Source organism: Aythya fuligula, chromosome 1 (assembly GCF_009819795.1).
Source record: "Aythya fuligula isolate bAytFul2 chromosome 1, bAytFul2.pri, whole genome shotgun sequence".
In the NCBI taxonomy this organism is placed as follows: Eukaryota; Metazoa; Chordata; class Aves; order Anseriformes; family Anatidae; genus Aythya; species Aythya fuligula.
In genome coordinates, this window is record NC_045559.1 from 181,941,019 (window position 1) to 181,960,666 (window position 19,648).

Consider the following 19,648-nt stretch of genomic DNA (forward strand, 5'->3'; position numbering starts at 1 on the left):
CTTCAATTACTTTTAAGTCTTGCATGTACTCATATAACATAATTTAGTGTCATCTAGTCACCTAGTTACCTAAGCCCAACCTATCCACCTCTACCAGCCCAAACCTCATAGGCCACCCTCATCGTGTGCCTCGTACTCTAACAAATGTCATCCTCATCACTGCTTGAAGAGAGGAACTCCCTGCTTTACGCACAGCTCCTCTCTCCTCCGGATTGTTCTGTGTTTCCTGCCAGTAGGAGAGTGAAGAGTAGGTAGGTCAGAGGTTGAATTCCCTGATAATGTTTCCACTGGAAACTACAACGTGCGACAAATTCCTAGAGAAACCTCAGAGCTGAACAGGGCTGAGAGGCAAACCCACCTTCCAGGACCGTGCTGGATGCGGGTGCCACTCACTAAATACAGTTTACTATGAATTTCACACGGCCTGAGGTCCTGAGTGCGTCAAAGGTTGATTCACAATCAACACAGGCACAGCCAAATGAAAACAAGAATAGTTTTTTGACGGTATACAGGCCCCAGAAGTAGTCAAGTGGAGAGCTGTGCGCTAGCACACACACCACCACCTTTGCTAGAGTTAATACAGTTTGCAATTTTCCACGTGGAAGTCACACAGAAAGTACACAAGAGAGACTTTTAGTGCTGTGACGGTGACACGGACAGCCACTTTGCTGCTGGGCTATAACCACAAACACCAGCAGCACACTGAGGGGCACGCTGTGCGAAGGCAGCTGCCTGTGGCGGAGCACGGACACGGCCCCTCTACCACAGCAGCCCCCACGTTGACCGGGGGCAGGTGCCGAGGCCCGACCGGGGCGTGCTCGGAGCCTCCCCACGGAGCCTCCCCCAGCCGGGAGCCGCCGCCCCAGCGGGGCCCGCCCCGAGCCGGGGGCGGAGCGGGCGCTGCCGCCGGGGCCTGGAGGCCGCGGCGGGGCTCGGCGGGCGCAGCCTGGCGCGGTGAGGGCGGCGGCGGCGGGGCTGGGGCCGGGGCCTGCCCGGAGCGACGGGACGGGGCTGGGGGCGGCGGTGGCTGTGGGGCCGGGGGGCCGCTGTCCCCTCACGGGAGCAGGGCTGGGCAAACATCGGGCCGTCCCCGTGGGCCCGGGTCGCTGCTGCGGGGGGTGGCAGTGCCCTGCCTCCATCCGTCCCTCCTTCCCTGCCTCCATCCCAGCCCCGCGGTGTGGGGAGCTGCTGGGGTGAGGGCCCAGGGCAGGGCTGAGTTAGGTACGGTAATCAGTGGTAATTAACCATTTTAGAGTGTCTTGGTGTGGAAGCAAGGGGTTATTTGTCAAAATTCGTGGACCTGCTCTGCGTGCTCTGTCTCTTTTGAAAGATTCCTGGCAGCTTGGTTAACTAGAAGCAACTATTCGCTCTTAAAAACAAGCAGGGATGTTTCTGTCTGCGTACGGAGGATCTGCTGGCAGTGACAGGCCTGCTCCTGATGGAAAGCATTAAGTAGCCATCTCACGTCACCCTCATTTCTCTGTCACACCATCAGGATCACTGCCCACAGGATGCTGCAGGTAGTGGCAATGTCTTTGTACGCGATGGCAGAGGACAGGTAGGGTGCTGGGCAGCACAGCGGTGTGAGGAGGGCACGTGTCTGCCCTGCTGGTTTTTCACTTTCCTTCTCGGCGGTGTGCCAAGTGGGCACCTCGGAGCCTAACAGCTCGGCGCTGGAGCCCTGCGGCACAAGGACAGACCCAAGAGCCAGGAAGGAAGTCTGTGCTTTGGGGCAAAACTGGCTTGAGACAGCAGTAGTGTGGAGAGGAGGGGAATTAGGCCTGTTACCTGCATGCATGTAGGTGTTGGGATACTGGCTGGAAAAATTGATCCACGTTGAAATGTCACGTGATGGGAGTCACCTGAAGTCATCAGTAATTTTAAAAGAGTGAGAATTATCATGTTAGCTCAGATCACCAACTCTCTTTACATATTATCTAGCCTTAAGTGCTTAAATACCTGCTGTAAGCCACCACTTAATGAAAAATTTAAGGGCTACTTTAAAGAAACTAATTTAAATAAAAGGGGAAGAAAAGAAAAGCTGATAAGCTAGTACCTGGCTTATATTAGTTGGAATCCTTTATGACATTTGTGTTAAATCAATTTGTCTCAGAGATCTCAAAAGTTACTGATATTTTAGTTGCTCCCTACAGAAATAAGGCTTAAATAATTCTGTCTGCATTGTAGTTCTTCATTGTCTTCATCTCTGATATCAGTGGCTGACAGAAAAACAGCTGACCTGTAGGAAGATCTCCTGGATTAAGGGGTTTATTCTGGTGTTGTTTTTTTTTTTTTCTTCCCTCCCTTATCCCCACCCCCAAGTTTCAAATGCAGGGAGTTGAGAAGCATGTTCTACCTCTGTCAGTCAGGATATTTAATCCTCTTAATAAGCTTTAGGCTTCATGTCTACCTTTTCGCGGTAAGATCCACAACTGAACTGTTTTATTTATTTATTTATTAAATGAAGAAGGGTTTGCTGCTGTAGAGGAAGGATTGCCAGCTGAATAGATGAGATGTTAGCTTGCAATGTCAAATTGAACCCACATTTCCCTGTTGCCCTGTAGCCCTCCATGGTCAAGTCGCTTAGCACCATGGAGTATACCTGTACTGATGACTGAGAAAGGGCTGAGGAATGAGTTCAAGCCCTGGATTGATCTGTGATTATCTGCAGTGCCTGTTAGCTCTTTTCTTAGCTGTTTTGGTCCAGCTTTGTCCAAGTTCCTCTAAATCTTACTTAGCACTAAGAAGCACAGATCTGGGCCAGTTTGTACATCTAGCCATTGGGCCAGAGGTTGTTTTTTGGTGCTCTTGTATCTAGCAAAATATACCTTGCCATTCATTCCAGCTTCAAAACAGAGGGAATAACTATACGTTGTACAGGAATGGATTACAGATAAATATGAAAAAATGCAGGACACTTAAATACGGTATTGAAATCATACACTGTAAATGATAATGACCAGGGATCTTCCTTGAATATGGAACATTTAACTACTTAAATGTTCTGTTTCAGAGATATTTCCTCTTGTGCTGTAAGGGAGCAACACAGTTGGTTTATTTACTTTAGTACATCAGCCATTATTTCGTGTTAATTTTAATAAATAGCAATGAATTAAATTCAGTCCTTCAGGCTGACTTTTAGTTATTCTGTGTTAAAATCTACTGTAAGTTCCTTCCTCAGTTTCCAAGCTCCCTGTCATCCAAATGCATGGTTTGGCAGTAACTGTGCTGTGCGTATTGCACAAATTGGGGATATTTTGAACAATCAGAGCCGAGTTAACAACACTTCTGCTCTTCTGAATTGCTGATCCTGCTTTTGTATCTCTGCCACACATGGCCATGCACTGCAGCCATGTACACACTGGTCTTGCTGACATCTCTGTTTCCTTACAGATTTTTTTTTAGTGTTAATAAAGAATGAGCTTTAGCAAGAATGGTGTTCTTGACAGTACAGTGAGCATACCCTGAACAGAAAATTAACTCACTATTAAACTGAAATGCAGCTATGACTTTGGGATTTTTCATGATGTCTCTCCTTGTTTTACACTAAAAATTGTTAGCAAAAGAATTATGTAAAATCTGGATAATAACTTCTTCTTAGCCTCCCAAGAAAACCAGATCAGAACACAGCGGACAAAGTAGACAGTGGTACTTCAGTTTTGTTCACCCAAATAGTTTACATAAAGCTTTAAGAAGGGGCTTGTTACAGAACTGGATTCACAGGCCCAAAAAATGTCAAAACGCTAGATTTTGCTCACAAAGAAGTAACCTGTTAAACACTGACCTTTTTTCTTCTTTTTCTAATCATTCTCTGTGCAGGAGCTTAAAATAATTTTTAGATCAAGTTCTTCACTGTTAAGGTGTCTTCCTTTTAAGAAGACTATAAAGATGGAAAAAACGGGTCTTCCATTAGTAAATACAGGTGTTGACACAGGACAGTGTGGTTTAGGATTCTTTAGGTATTTTTGCTAGCAAATGACTATGCCTATCTTTAATTATTCTGTATACTTGTTTAATGTTTATATTTTTCCATTATGTGGAAACTTAATAACTGCTGCACATCTTAGCAGTGATGCCGAGACATAAGCATGGTTGTCCCGGATCACAAAGTCTACGTAACCATGTCACGTAACCTTTCATGTAAGGATAAAGCTCTGTCCCCATAGATGTTAGTTCTTCCCAGTTACTGTCATTCTAATTGCTTGCTGTTGTCCTTGTCAGAGGCACGCTTATCGCTTCTAATCTTTATGCTTCAGTGATTACTAAACACATATTTATTCGTATGCCAGTGTTCTCAGCTGAAATCAAAGACATCAAGCCTAGTGACAGCAGGGCAGTAGCCAGCCAGAGAACCTGCTCCAGCCTAGGGTCCATTTTTCTGCTGCGTGACAGGGAACGGGCAGCAAGGCTGGTGGCTTGTGACCTGCTCCATGCAGTCTGCCTTCTCCAGCCCTCCCTGTAATGCTCCTGGCTGAAACGTGCACAGCTCATCTCACACAGAGCAGGATTTTGTCACGTCACGGAGGTAACAGGTGCCTTGCGGACTGCCTGATGCTTCTGTCAGGTGCCTGCAGGTGTGTCATTCACACAAGTGCCCTCTGCTTTTGGTCGTAAAGGATGTGGGGGTAGAGCACAGCACTCACTCTTTGCCTCTAGGATGTCTTTATGACCTTCGCTTATGAAGTTTGTTTGTCGTTGTTGGGGGAGAAGGAAATTTTCGAGCCTGCTTTTGTTTTATTGACAGTTTGCACAAACCAATAAAAGCTTATAAATAAATGCAGGTGCTATTTCAGGAGTGTAACAGAAGTTTGCATTTCATTAGTTCTTTTCTTCTTTCCTGATTTACATTCTTCACTTCATCCAGGGTATTTATAGAAACTAATCCAATTTCTTACCCTTTGCTTTATTAGCCTGATAAGCCAAACTTATTTTACTTTTCCCTGGAGTAACTGGTTCACCAGAAAATTTCAGTAACCTTCAGCACTCCTCTTCCTCTTCTGGTGCGGCTTTCTTAAATGCTGCTTAGCACTGGTGGGGTCTCACCTGTGCTTGGTACAGTGGCATTAATGCTACTGTATGTAATAGAAGTTGTTTATTTTTATTTTTGCATTTCTGATTTTTTTTTTACTTGCTTTTTCTACGTAGCATGCGGTCGTTGTGATAGACGAGTGTCTCTAGGTTTTTCTCCTTTCTTCCTTATGGCTTACAGAAAAGAATTGTTTCTACTGAAATGCAATTTCTTTTTAAAATAGTTTCCTTTTTTTGTTGTTGCCCATGATCATTACTCTCTTCTAGTGTGATAACCCAATTTGTCTGAATTGACAATGGCTCTCAACACTGTCAGCAAAAAAATTTCACCATTTTTTTTTACTTTGGGTGTTGTAAATATTGTCTTAGTCCAAGAACAAGTTGTATTTGTTGTATTTGGCCAAGTTCAGTTAAAACAAAACGTGACTTTGCACGTTTTGAGCTTCAAATGAATCTGTCAGATTCGTTTTTGCTCTTTAGTTGCTCAAGTATACGTGAGGCTGTTGGAGGAATATATCCTAAAATACAAACAGTACTTACAACCTTTGGTACATACATGTATCAGTACTTCAAGTTCTTGTCTCCTAGGGAGCAAGGAAGGGAAAACACCAATGTTCTTTCTCTTGTTGTAAATGCTTTAAAGGAAGTATTTCCTTGTATTCATGTTATAAAGCACAGCTTTAACCGTCCAAAATATTACTCCCAAGTTCTGTGTGTTGATGTTAGTTGAGGACTATCAAGATTTGTTTAAATTTGCTGAGTGCTTTTCCTTATTTTCTTTTTTTAAATAAAAATGTAGAGTTTGTGAGTTCGGTCTTTATTTAAGTAGACAAGCTGTTAACTGAATTTTTTAATACCTTAGGGACTTGGGTGGAGAACGTTCTTGAAAGTTAAGTTAGATTTATGTATTCTTCTCCACCATTTGTTACTGATCTTAACACTTTTTAAGATGGGATGTTTAACATCAGGCACATCTGTATTCTTCTGATGCTTAAGTTCTTCAGAAACAAATGTGATGTGATGGTTACGGAGTTAACTTCTGTGCTGACTGGGAGTATTATAGTCCAAATCTGAAGGTTAATGGGAGAAAACTGCAATATATCAGGATTTGTACCAAGCAGCTAGATAGCTTTCTGCTAACACACAGTGTGATCATTGTTAGAAGCCACTTCGTTATAAGGGAAACTTTGATTGACTTCATGTATGAATGCTCTTACTAACTTCTATTCCAATTTGCAGTGATGGAACAACTGCAGGATCCAGTTATGGAAGACGCCAATATTAAAGCTATTAACGAAGAGTACAGGAAAGCCTTTATCTTCATCAATAAAGGCCTGAATACAGATGAACTGGGTCAGAAGGAAGAGGCAAGGAATTACTATAAGCAAGGACTTGACCACTTGCTCCGAGGAATTAGTATTCCAGCGCAGGGGCCTGCATGCGTGGGACCCCAGTGGGAGTCTGCCAGGCAAATGCAACAAAAGATGAGGGAGACCCTCCAAAATGTTCATGCTCGACTTGGCACTCTAGAACAAAATGGCCCCCCTGTACCAGCAAGTCCTGCAGTGGGTGGCCCTGCCGCGGTGCCCAAGCTGTACCCATCAATTCCTTCCACGGAAAAGCCAGAAAGACCCCCCCCACCTACTGCTCTGTTTGTACCGAGCCAGCCACCTGTAGCAGATGGAAACGCTGCAGCTGTGAGCAAGGGGCAAATTCCAGCTATGAGCCCATCATCTGCAAAACCCCTGTGTCTGCCAAACGAAGCACCTCCTGCCTATACTCCTCAAGCTACCAACGGCCACTTCACTGTGTCTTACGGCACAGACTCTGGGGAGTTTTCTTCCGTAAGCGAAGACTACTACAAGAAGTGTACTCAGCCACCTCCCCTCGAAAATCTGGGAGTGGATGCAGATGAGCTGATCTTGATTCCCCAAGGAGTGCAGATATTCTTTGTGACTCCTGATGGGCAGGTCAGCGCTCCCTCCTATCCTGGCTACCTGCGCATCGTGAAGTTCTTGGATACAGACAGTGAGGTGGCCCAGAACCGTCCGCCTGCGTTTCTTCAGGTAACAGAAAGATAATTTTCTCCTTTAATTATGTTTCAAAAATCCCATAAAACTTTAAAAGGCAATCTTCCGAAGTTATTGCTTTTGTGAGTCTAAATCTGTGTGTGACAATACAAAGGATTTTACAGCTTTTCTGTGAATAAACACTTTTAGGGCTTTGCTGAGAAAACTACTCCAGTGTCTTCCCAAGGTTCTTGAGTGCCTACTGTTGAGGTGAATTCCATTTTCTAAAGGCTTAGCACTTCTTTTCATTTCATAACATTAACTTTCCTCACAGAGAGAAGAAATTCATGTCAGAACATTTCAGTGGGCTGATGCAGTATCCACTTCAGCCTCAACTAGTGTTAAAGTATTGCTGTTGCCTTGGAGAGATGATAATTTGGAATTTGAGGGCGCGTGTTAATCTGGACTCTGATCTACAAATGCAGAAGATGCATTACTTGGATTCTTTTAGTCCATGCTTGCTTCATGCAGGCATGTTCTATAATGCACATTGTGTTTCTGGTCTGGTTTCTAACTTTGGAAGTCTCAGAAGCTAAGGGGAAGCTCTGACAAACCAGTTCCTGGTTTAGGTTCTGCTGGTGCACCCGCTCCTGTGTCAGCAATCTTCAGCAGCAGGCCAGTGACAGCTGTACATTCTTTATCCTCTCATAGAGCCCTGTCCTGAGATGGCCAGGGAGCTAGAGGTGCTGGGACTCCTGATTTCTTTGCAGGGCACCGGGCCTCAAAACAAGGCTTCAGCCAAGAGGCTACCAGCCTGCGTTCCAGTCCTGTGGAAGTTAGTATTTTCTCTGTATTAGACTGTTAGGGCTAATCAGGAATGATATTTCCGTAGTCATGTAGGTTTTTCAATTGGTTGCGGGATTGATTTTTTTGTTTCTTTGTTTTCTCAAGATGTCTAAGGCTTTTTTTTTCTTATTAAACAGAATGGAAAATCAAGTTTGCAGTGCTAATCAGTGCATTGTCTGTCTTTTAAAAATCAAAGAATCCTTTAATTCCTTCAAGTATTTGTCTCTTCCAGGTTTGTGACTGGCTGTATCCTCTAATGAGTGGTCAGTCTCCCGTTCTGTGCTGCAATACCGGAGTCTACATGTTCCCTGACACCATGTCCCAGACACCAGGGTCCTACGTGGGAGTGGTGTTGTCTTCTGAACTCCCAGCAGCTGACCGAGAGCTGTTTGAGGATCTGTTAAAACAGATGTCTGACCTTCGACTGCAGGTAAAGGCCCAGGCTGCATTTCTTGAACTGATAATGAGAGGTGGAAGGGATCGATGCCAGCTTACATTTAGCGTGTGTCTTGCTGGGAAGCTCACCAGTGAGAAATAAAGTAGCTAAGATTAAGCACACCTAGTAATGTAACTGTAGGCTCAGTGTGGTAGGAGTGAAGAAATTTTTATAATAGAACATCGCAAACACAGAGGGGAATTGGAAACCATTTTATATATTTTCATTTTTTTTTCCCAAAGGTCCCCAAATGATTTTTTCAGAAGAAAGCATGATTTCTTTTTTCCTGTGGGCACACACACATGCACACGCTTTGTGTAGCTTTCATGATACCATTCCTGGAATAATGTACACAAATGCGTTTACAGTTCAAAAATGTTAAGCAGCTTCAAAGATGACATTTGAAAATAGTGAGTACCTCAAAAAATACTCCTTCAAATGGGATCTCAAAATAGATTAATCTGGTACCTTATTGCAGGAAGATATTAAGAGAGAAAATAGGAATAAAACATAATTAACAAAGATGCAATAAGGTACAGTGACTGGAAACGTGGAAAATGTTGCTTTAAGAGCTTTGAACACCATTTCACAAAGAATGGTGATCAATAACCACTTAATAGCTGATAGCAAGCTTATATCTGTCCACGAAAGATGCCATCTGGTTGAATCACCAACACCGGAAAGCGCTGATGGTGAGGGACCAGTTGGCTGCATGCCATGTGGGCAGAGTTCTGTTGCAAATCCTGTTGAGTTCAGCAGGAGGCCACTAATTTTTACTTAAAAGGGAAAAGTAGTACAGAACTATGTGATGTTTCACTGCAGGATTTACTGAATTAATTCTGTAATCTTGCCTGCATAGAAGTAGTTCTTATTGGATATCACATTAGTCTCTTAATTGTCCTAAAACTCTGTGTTTTTGTTAATATTCCCTGATGTGATATCACAGGTGCAAGGATCCCATGAGAGAGTAGGGTTACCTTCACAGCTCCCAGCACCAGACAGAGCGCATTTTGAAGATAAGTTAAAACAGATGTCTGGCCACAAAGTCCAGGTAAATTCCAGGACAGTGATTCTAAAAATTTGATAGTAAGAAAAAAAAAGTCACTGAAATACAGTTTAAAACTGTTGAGATCCAAACTTGGTTGACAGCAGCAATGTGTTTTTTTTTTTTTTTTAATTGATTTGAGCAATTTCTTTCATTGTATGTGTGTATTGAGGTTATTTTTCCTGCCCATCCCCCAAAGTGTTTTGATCACATGCTAAGGACGTTTCTTGAAAATGAGATTTCACACTGCTGCTGAGCAGCAGCTGCTGATGGACTGCAAGTCAGTGATACATTGTTAACCTTTTGGGGAGCAACTTAGTAAGACTTCATCTCTTCTTCCTTGTTACAGATCTTGGTTTGTTTTTTCCTGCAACAGTCATCTTTGTGCACTACCCTATATTTTTATATCCCGTAAATACTTCAGGGGGATCTAACAATTCCATGCACTCTCAAATATGATTCTGTATCATGCATTCTGCTTGTATGTTTCATCTGCAGATGCTTTCGTATAGACTCTTTTGTACAAACATTTTTCTTTCTTTCCCTCGCTAATTAGCATTGTTTTCAATCACTGAAATGTTTATTTTGGCTTTTACATTGCAAAAGTACTAAAAATAGAATCCTAACCAAGGCTTAAATCCGTTACATTTCTTTCTGCCTTTTCTAGTTAAAGTTTAATTACACATTGTCTGTGAACTGTTGCAAAGTGGTGTTACACTTCTTAGAAACACTAACCAGACTGTGGTGGTGATTGCTGTGTTTGAATGATTTATGTCTACTCAACAAACTCTGGAGTTTGACATGAAATTGCACAGAGCCTCTCTGCCTAACTTTAAGTGTGGAGCAGTATCACGCACAGCTTGGCATGTTCCTTGGCTGTGCCAGTCTGCAAAAGCATCAACAGTGTGAGGAATGAATAATCCCCTTTATTTTTGGATTTGAGAGGAAAGGGTAAGAAGCAAACAACCAAAACAGCTGCATTCTTTTAGTGCAGCTGGATTCAATTCCCATACTGAATCACAGCAGAGTTGACTTCCTTCTGAGGAGATTAAATAAAATAGATGGACAGGTCTGTTTATCTTTTATGCTAGCTAATGTGTACTGTAGGCTATGCCTACTTAGTTGACTATATGGCCTTGTTGGCAAGCAAATCTTCTCATTGTAACTAGATGAAGGAAATGTACAGTGTGCAAAAGTAATTGAATTCACAGGAACGCACAATTTCCTTTTTTTTGTTAATGAATCTTTATGATCTAAAGTAGAAATCTTGATATCTTGCAAAGTGGATTCTCAGGTGTTTATTTCCATTTGCCAGCCTTCAGAAGCCTCTAGCGATGTGATTAATTTGCCTCAGACTGTACATATCCAACCGCAACCGGAAGGAGGAGAAAATCAGAAAGAATTGCCAGAATGGAGCGAGAAAGTTGCCCATGGAATCCTGTCAGGTACTGTTGTAATAAGAAGATTATATTGAATAGAAACCTCTGCAAGTAATATGTAAACACTGTTTTCACCTCAGTGCCTCTGTGCAAGTAAAATGTGAGTGGTCAGAAATAGTTATTCACTGCTTCCAATTACAATAATGTGAAGGATACTTTGGTGTGCTTTACAAAAACAGTACAGAATTTGAATCCCCTGCCAACAGTCGTGCTCATTGCAAACGGTTTAGGCTCCTAATATGACAATATAAATTAGGTGTTGCCCTATGTGACTCAAACCACCATGGTAGCACAATTTTATTTGTGTGAGCAGTTATATTAAAGCATGCATCTATTGTGGTGTCTGCTGATAAACAGTTCTTGTCCTCTGAGAAGCTGTGGAATACACAAATGACCAACTGACTGGAATAAATATGAATCTGCTAGGATGGCAAGTGGGCTGGGTTATACATTTTCAGAATGTTAATAGTATTGAGATGTGCAGTTTTATCACTTCTGACCCTGCTGGGACCTGGATGTCTATTTAAAAAACAAAAACAAGGCAAACAAACAAAACCTGTGTATCTGTGTGTTAAGCTGACATTTGGATGAGGAATGGCTGTACCAGACTTAAATAAAATGAGTTGGGAAAATGTAGGTGGTGTAGGAGCAGAAATCATTTCAGGAATTCGTACTGGCCCAGTTAGGGAGGAGTATAATTGCAGACTGTAATCGGGAATGTTTCTAAGGTCAGTGTTGGAGAGGCAGAGGAGGGAAAGCTGTGGGAATTCCAGTCTGTGAAACTCTGCATGTCTTTAGAATAACAATTTTTGCCTTGAAGGTGCATCTTGGTTAAGCTGGGGCCTAATAAAAGGAGCAGAATACACCGGTAAAGCTATTCATAAAGGAGCTTCTAAACTGCGAGAACACATTCAACCCGAAGAAAAACCTCTGGAAGTCAACCCAACTGTAGCAAAGGGGCTTCATGTAGCAAAACAGGCTACTGGAGGAGCTGTGAAAGTCAGCCAGTTCTTAGGTAACATGTCCCATCTCAAAGTATATTGTATTTATTTAAGAGTAAATATTTTGTAAAATGAGCTGGTTTCTTTAGCCAGGGAACTAGAGGAGGGACCGACCTGATGAAATATGGAGAATAGTTGTTGGTACCTTGTTATCTCCTATTTGAGATGTGCTTTAGGAATAATTTTATTGCATGGCTTTGAGGCATATTTTTCTTTACTAAAAAGAACAGTCTATATAACAGAGCATTTCTGCAGTCTTAAGTTTGGCAATTTTGGCAACTTTTTTGAAGTTTTAGTTCAGAATGGTCTCTTTTTCTTCTGAAGTTAATAACCATGCATTTTAAAAGCTGTGCTATCAGTAATGACTAACATATATTGCATCAGTATAGCGTGTGTGTGTGTGCATAGCTGTAAAAACATATGCCTGGAAACAAAGCTATTGGCTATGTAGTCTTCCAAATAGAAATGGCTTTGTGCTCTGTGGTGCTTGGTAATCATAGCAGCTCTCAGTAAGTTCATTCTGTTGTTTATTTGTATCAGTGTTTATATTTAGTATCTAATAACTTATATAAGTTAAAAAGTAAGTAGTGCTGGATGTTATGTAATTACTTTGGAGAGCTGGAATGATTCTAAGAAAGGGTTCTCCAGAAGACAAGAAAGGAAAGGAAAACATCTTGTTCCCCATCTGCACGTTCTGGGTAACAAAGCCGTGGACACATTTTTTTTGAAATTAGAACATGTGACAAATATCTATTTATTTTCTAGTGCTTTTAGACACAAGATCAACTCTACTTGTTTCTTAGGAATTGGAGCTGCTCAGAATCTGAAAATTCCTCTATATCAGTTGTGTACTTAAGTGTGGATTAAAGTTTGTCTTCAGAATAAGCATATTTAAATAAAAGTAGAATTTGAGACTACTTTAATAAGGGGTAAGGACTTTCAAAGAAAGATTCTGTGTTCTAACTAAGTAATCTGCATGCAATTGTCTTACGGTAGTTGAGGGAGTGTGCTCTATAGCGAGCTGTGTTGGAAAGGAGCTGGCTCCACACGTGAAGAAGCACGGCAGCAAATTAGTTCCAGAATCCCTTAAGAAGGACAAAGATGGCAAATCCACTTTCGATGGTGCTCTGGTGGTAGCAGCAAGTGGGGTTCAAGGTAACAAAAATCTTTATGCTTCTCTAATTGCATACTTTTCAGTGCATGTATATATATACATATATATTCAAATAATCTGTTTGTTTTTACAGGATTTTCAACAGTGTGGCAAGGTTTAGAAAGTGCAGCTAAGTGCATTGCTAAAAGTGTTTCAACAGAGACTGTAAAAACTGTCAAATACAAGTAAGTTATTATTTTTTGTATTGTTTTCCTTTTCTACAGTGCATTGTCATTGTGGTTGCATACTGGTAAAAAAGCTCATGAAAGTGCAGGAAAACTACCATAATACCCTAATTATGCAGCACATGATAAGCTGCTAAGTACACAGTAACAAGTATCTCCTGTAAGTAAAAGTACGAAATGAATGAATGCTTCTGGTTTAATATATATATTGTTTTCTAGAAGTATGACAGCTTCAGACAGTGTTAATAAATATTGTTCAGATTTATATCATTGTTCTCCAATGTGTCATTGGGGGGAGAGAGTAGCTGTTTTAAACCTCTCAACTCTCATCTTGAATTTATATAAACTTAGCTGAACTTGATGGAAAAAATGAAACAACTTCAGCTATCAGCAGGTCAGATTAAAGCAAGGAGGTACAAAAGGAGAACTGCGTAAGGAAATCTAAGGCATAGTGATAATAGAATGAAACAAAATGAGACATGGAGTTGGATTTGCAAAACACAGATGTTGTTACAAAAAAAAAAATTGGATTGTGTTACTGAGATGATGCAAAGACCAAAGTTGGTAAGTCTGTGTACTGAAAAATGCTTTGGAGAAGAAAGGAAGATACTGAAAGCATGTATGAAATGTAGCTCTCAAAAAAAAAAAAGTGCAACATTTATAGTTGAGTGTGAAGAGTAAGCAAAAACATGTAGGTTAAATGGAGTCATAGCAAAAGAAATGTTAAAAAGGATTGCTGAAAGTGCATACAGGCTACGGTAACAAGAGGGTAACAAGGTAAACATCAGCTTGTAGTGTTGGGTCAACTGACATTCAGGGTTCTGTTCTGATGCATCTCAAACAGGAGGCCAGATAAGACAGCAAGTTAAAAGGGGTGTTTTATTGCTAACATTTGTCCTCTGTAGGGATGTCAGGAGGTATTGTACCAGTATTCTTTTTCATATAAATTCACGTTAATGTTTTCTTTTAGATATAAAAATAGGAAGTGCGGAGATCAGCAGGTGCCAGACGCTAAGTGAAAAACAAAGTAATTACAAGTTGCAGTTATTACAACACAATATAAAATACTTGATAATTGAGGATTTCCTCCATCTTTAGACTTTATCCTATTATATAATGTATTAAAATTCTACACATCTCTTCAGTAAGCTGGTTTTTGTTTCAGTGACAAAAAGACTTCTTCCACTCCAGGTACTTGGTGAACCAGCTAAATTCCCCTTACTGGAAACAAAGCTAAAGGAGCATCGTCACAGTCTCTCATAAATCAACAAAAAAAAAACTCTGCTAAAATTTAGCTGCAATACCTTTGCTGATGCAGTTATAAAGAGATGCTCAACCTATGTGTATGTTGATCAGAACTGGGGGAAAACATAGCTTCAGAAGTAACAATTCTGCAAAAGTACCTTACTACTAACCTACTGTCTTTTTATAGTGGTATAAGTATTTGCATCTGCCCAACTTTTTATTTTAAAAAAGGCACAAATGATGACATTGAGACAGGCAAAGGGAAAAATCAATTATCAAATATTTAAGAAATTATTAATCTGTCTGCGTTGCATAATCGATAGTCTTACTATTTATTTACTGATGTTATGGCAAAATGGCTTATGATATTCCTGAAGTGAAAATAACTAATCAAATTGACAAGTAGTGCTCTTTTGCTGTGAGATTAACTCTGTGATCTGCAAATCAGATGGTGGTGATTCAAGGCCATCACTCTCAGAGGACTGAAAACAGGAACAAAACAAAAACGCTGATCCTTTTAATTTGGTTTCGTTGTTGGCTCACACCAATATGCCATGGCTGCTCTTTTAATAATGCGATAGATTTTTGGAACCTTTCATATGCTGTGCTTCTCTTTAGCATTATTTTGAGGTCCTCAAAAAGAATCTCTGGTTGTAAGAAACATGGGGAAATAGTAACTCCGCTAATTGCTGAGATTCTGACATTGCAAGAAATGCTTCCCTTTGGCCTGGTTTGTCTGCTTACGGTGCTCTCTGGGGCAATGTCTGGCTGCCAGCAACAACTGGAGTTACTGCTCTCACTATACTTTTGCCCTTCTTCAGTACACTCTCTATCTTTCTTCACAGTTAAGTAGTTAATTTCTGACTGCAGAGTTGCCTCCTAAACCATAAAGAAGCTGGACCCATGGTCCACTGGAGAGACCAGAGGTTTTCTTGCTCAGTAATTTTCAGCATATCCTCAAGATAGCTTTGTTGAGCCTTTTGGGGTTTTGTATGACTTTTTATTATTATTTCCCCTTCTTCACCACCTTCCCCTTTGCCATTGTATTGATTCCAGGTTACTTCAGATAAGTTTTCACTGCACAATGGAGTTTTTTGTAGGGACCCTGCCACCTCCAACATTACAAGCACAGCTGTGAGAACACTCCTCTGTCCCCAGGAGACATGATAGACCGTCTGGGTTAAACTGCTTGGGTACAGAGATGCACAACCTCAGTGTGACTGCTCTGGGGACTTCGAACCTGTGTGTCATTCTTACACCAGACTTAATGTTACGTTATACCATGGAGGCACAGGAAAGGGTGATCTAGGACGAGCACTAACCAAGCACTATTCACACAGTGGTGGTACCAGCCAACCAAGAAAAGATATGCCAGAGGTGACTACAGTCCTTTTTTTTTGTAACAGCTGAGAAGGCAGGACGGTGTTTGCACTCTGTCCTCAGTGCTATCACCCACAGTATCACAGAATCACAGTAGCATCTAGGTTGGAAGAGGCCTCCCAAGATCATCTAGTCCAACCTCTGACCTAACGCTAAGTACAGACTGAGAAGGCTGAACAGCTGCAAAGGTGGATTTATTTGGGATAATTTGGGCTTATTTGGGTATAAGGAGTTTTATTTAAGGAGTAGTTAAAGGGTTTTTATGCGCACGCGCACACACACACACAGAAGCCAGCCCTGTTTCTTACGGTTCTGTAGGCAAGCCTTCTATTCCTTTCTTCAAGACTAGAGAGGTAGAAGGAAGACAGACTGGATAGTTTGATCAGGAAGAATGACAGAAGCATACTGGCGTCTTTAAAGATAAACCTGCCTTATAGAAGAGCAGCCCTTACTTAAATAACTTGCTAATTTCTCATCTTACTCCTTCAACATTCAGGCTGTGTGCTTATTCTCTGTTCTCAGTAACGCTTAAAATCTTGCTTTTGAAAGAATTCTAATGAAGAGAAAAATACTAAGTACACATCTACAAATCTGCTGTCTTTCTTAAAAGGTATGGAGATGATGCTGGCCACGCTACTGACAACGCTGTGAATTCTGCAATCAATGTTGGTGTGACAGCATTTAACATTGACAATATCGGTATCAAAGCTGTCGTAAAGAGAACTGCAAAGGAAACTGGACATGCTGTGTTAGATGAGTATAAAGTATTGGATAAGGAGAAAAAAGATAAAAAGTGAAAACAATGAAATATTTCTCAAAGCCTTACATTAGATATGAAACTTCCTACTTAGAACTACATTGCTAATCTGTGATTTAATGCCAATCATACTCTACTTTTCAAGCAACTGTTACTTAATTTGCAGTGGAAAATACAAAGGTATGGAAGGGTATTTTTGGAAGGAAAAATGAAAGTCTCCTTAATTGTTTTGTATTGATGCAGATTGATGTGAGTTTCCGGTTGATAAACTTGCCTCTGTAAGCACTTTTTCAAAATATAGTATGGAACAATAGATTAATATAGAAATGTTATGAATATTTTTGTAATACATTATATTTGTAAAGAAGGTGATGATAACGAACAAATAGGATTACTAATTCTTATACAAGTGTGGTTACTAGTTCTGTTTTTTTACTATCCTTAAGAGTTAATTTTACTAAAACAGAGTGATCTTATTTAATACACACTACTTAAATATATTTGTGCTTTATTCTTTCCTTTGTAGAGAATTTCCCTTCTCAGCTACTAAACAGCTAATGTTTTCCAAAGTTCATATTAGAAGAAATGAAAGATGAACCTCAGGTAGCTAGGTAGTCATTTAATTTAAAACTACTTTTTCTCCCTCCAGCATGTAAGCAGACCAAAGATATCAAGCATTTCTTCTAATAGAGGGTATTTATAGCTCGAGGAAAAAAACGTATTCCCTGACTGACTCCATAAGGAGTAAGATTCCATGAAATTGAGATTTTTTTTGTATAAAGAGGATGTGTGTTTTTGCATAAATGAAAATATTTTTCCGTAAAAAATATTGAGATTACTAGAAACTCCTATGCATACTGTGCTTTGCAGCCAGTACAAAAAAATCCAGAGCATATACGTTGCAGATCCCTGATGGAAGGCATTAGGTATTTGCTTCAACAAGTAGTTCTAACCACAACTTTATTCTGTTGAATTCATAGCTGCACAAGTTGACATCTCTTAAAAATGCCTGTTATCATACCTTTTACTTAGGAGATGTCTGGAATAGAATAAATATTATGTAGCTTTCTCATCCCATTCCTATATCTTACTCCTAGTCCATATGCAAGTCTATCCCTTGAGATGACTTTATACTGCTAATTATTTATCAGTTCGTTATTGAGTATTAAAGCTGCTATACATTCTAACTTATCTTGGCTGGACCTGCAACAAACAGAACACCATCAATTCACAAGTTGTCTCCATTTAATGTAATTGGAGAAAATAAGTATAAAAGGTTGTTGGCAAATTATATTTGTATCAGATTGGGGAAAAAACGCAGTAATGACAGATGTCTGTGAGAGTGATAATAAGTGCACATTTTGTGGTAGCTACTGTAGGTGTGTACTTGGGGTGAGAAATGTGAAACAAAGGCACTAACCACTTGAAGTGTAACTGTGATTTATGGAAATAAAGATAATTAAAATTGGTTGAACTGTGCTTGGCCTTCTTATGATGTAAAGTTACGGTACAGATCAATGAGTGGAAGAACTAATACTTGTGAAGTAATAAAAGAGCAGTCTTGGAGTATGTCTACAACTGAAACATGTTCATCAATTAGACCTTAAAATTTTTCAAAATAAAAAGGCCCATGAAATATACAGTATAACAATTTCTGTTACTACAGTCTGTCACTTTTCAGCAAATGTAACCAATTTGAAGCTAATATGGATTTCATACTAGCAAAAGGATGTTTGTTAGGAATTGCGTTTGTAATAGGAATGTCTGTATTTTTATCTTCCTTCTTCCTGCCATTTGGGTCTTGTATGTAGCTCATCCCCTCTAGTTTCATCTGTAAACTATTTAAACAATAGATTGTATTAAAGCAGTTAAAACTGAAGTTCTACAGTCTCCTGAAGACCAAGTTGTAGCATACTGGGAGGAGAGCAGAGGGAGATTGAATGCCATCGGTGTCAGGCATTATCCTGTTTAACCTGCTGACATTGTCTTCTTCACATGTACTCAGTCTCTCAGTCTTTCAAATTTGTCTCAGGGTAGATTAAAGTTTTTTTTTTCTTTTTTTAAATAATGTCTAACCCTTTTTACACTTCTTAATGTGATATATCCATGACCTCCCCTTTCATGGGGATCCAAAGTTTAGCCACTCAGTGCGAAAAGTATTGTGCCCTTGAACTTAACCTGCTTCAGCTGTCACTACGTAGGCTCTGGGCAGCAAATCCATAGGCTTCTCCTCAGTTCCTGTGCCATTCAGAACAGCTTTCACACACAAACTCTTATCTCAGCCCTTCCTTTTATACACTTAGATATAAGCTCCCTAAGCCTCGTATCTTAGGTTTGTTTTCTATTCCCAGCTTGGCTTTGCTTTCACTTTGAACGCTGACCGTCTTTTGATGTATGGCAGTTCTTGTAGTAGTCTTACTAATGCTGTTTACTGAGTGAACTGCTACCAGATTACTTAATGCAGTGCTGTTTCCAAATTGGTTTCTTCAAAACCTTTTCTGCTGCAATATTGGTCTCAAGTCTTGTACTGAGAATTACTTTTAACAACCTCCATGTCATTCAAAGCTACTGCAGTCCCTGACATCTTCACCATTCTTTAGGTATAAACCACTGTTCTGCCCTCAACTGGATCTATAATCTTTTAAAAAGAATTAGAAAAATAGCTTCTAACAAAACATGCTGACCAGGCTTGATTATTCAGGACACCATAGGATGTCATAGGTTGAAAGGGATCTCCAAAGGTCTGTAGTCCAATCTCCTGCTCCAAGGAACCACAGGTGAAGCAGCACCACATCAGCGCACATTATGAGTATCTTCAAGGATGGAGATTTCACAACCTCTCTGGGCGACCTTTGCCATGTTTAACCCTGATGAAGACAAATATTTCTCCTTTAGATTGAGTCAAAATTTTTCATGTGCACTTGTGCATACTGTTTATACTTAAAGATGTCTTACAAACTGAGCCTGGATATTCATTTTTGTCTACACCCTCCTTCCAGGTATCTGACCACACAAAGACCTACTGCCTTTCCTTCTCCAGGTTGAACAACGCTCATGCCTGCCAACCCCTGACCGGCCTGGCAGCCCATAGGATCTGTGTGGGAGCACAAAGCTAAGCACTCCA

At 40.5% G+C, this 19,648-nt stretch overlaps 1 protein-coding gene across 4 annotated transcripts; it reads left to right on the plus strand.

The window, feature by feature from the left end:
* The first annotated feature begins 898 nt into the window (after positions 1 to 898).
* On the plus strand, positions 899 to 17,998 carry SPART (spartin). 4 transcript variants are annotated; one of them, XM_032191309.1, is made up of 10 exons: positions 899 to 954; positions 6,268 to 7,094; positions 8,116 to 8,313; positions 9,266 to 9,370; positions 10,680 to 10,809; positions 11,624 to 11,818; positions 12,801 to 12,959; positions 13,052 to 13,142; positions 14,113 to 14,169; positions 16,378 to 16,436. In XM_032191309.1, the coding sequence occupies exons 2-9, from the start codon at positions 6,270 to 6,272 to the stop codon at positions 14,159 to 14,161; spliced, it is 1,752 nt and encodes a 583-aa protein (XP_032047200.1). In that variant the 5' UTR covers positions 899 to 954; positions 6,268 to 6,269; the 3' UTR covers positions 14,162 to 14,169; positions 16,378 to 16,436. The 4 variants fall into 4 exon arrangements, with proteins under 4 accessions (XP_032047200.1, XP_032047175.1, XP_032047192.1 ...); XM_032191284.1 differs by lacking the exon at positions 14,113 to 14,169 and having other exon boundaries at positions 16,378 to 17,998; XM_032191293.1 differs by lacking the exons at positions 899 to 954; positions 14,113 to 14,169 and adding an exon at positions 2,248 to 2,266 and having other exon boundaries at positions 16,378 to 17,998.
* The last annotated feature ends 1,650 nt before the right edge of the window (positions 17,999 to 19,648 follow it).

Excerpts from the sequence above, each read along its gene's own strand:
- SPART (XM_032191284.1), top strand. The coding sequence starts at position 6,270 with ATGGAACAACTGCAGGATCCAGTTATGGAAGACGCCAATATTAAAGCT. Across the intron at positions 8,314-9,265 it reads TGTCTGACCTTCGACTGCAG|GTGCAAGGATCCCATGAGAG; the intron begins GTAAAGGCCCAG and ends GTGATATCACAG. Across the intron at positions 11,819-12,800 it reads GAAAGTCAGCCAGTTCTTAG|TTGAGGGAGTGTGCTCTATA; the intron begins GTAACATGTCCC and ends GTCTTACGGTAG.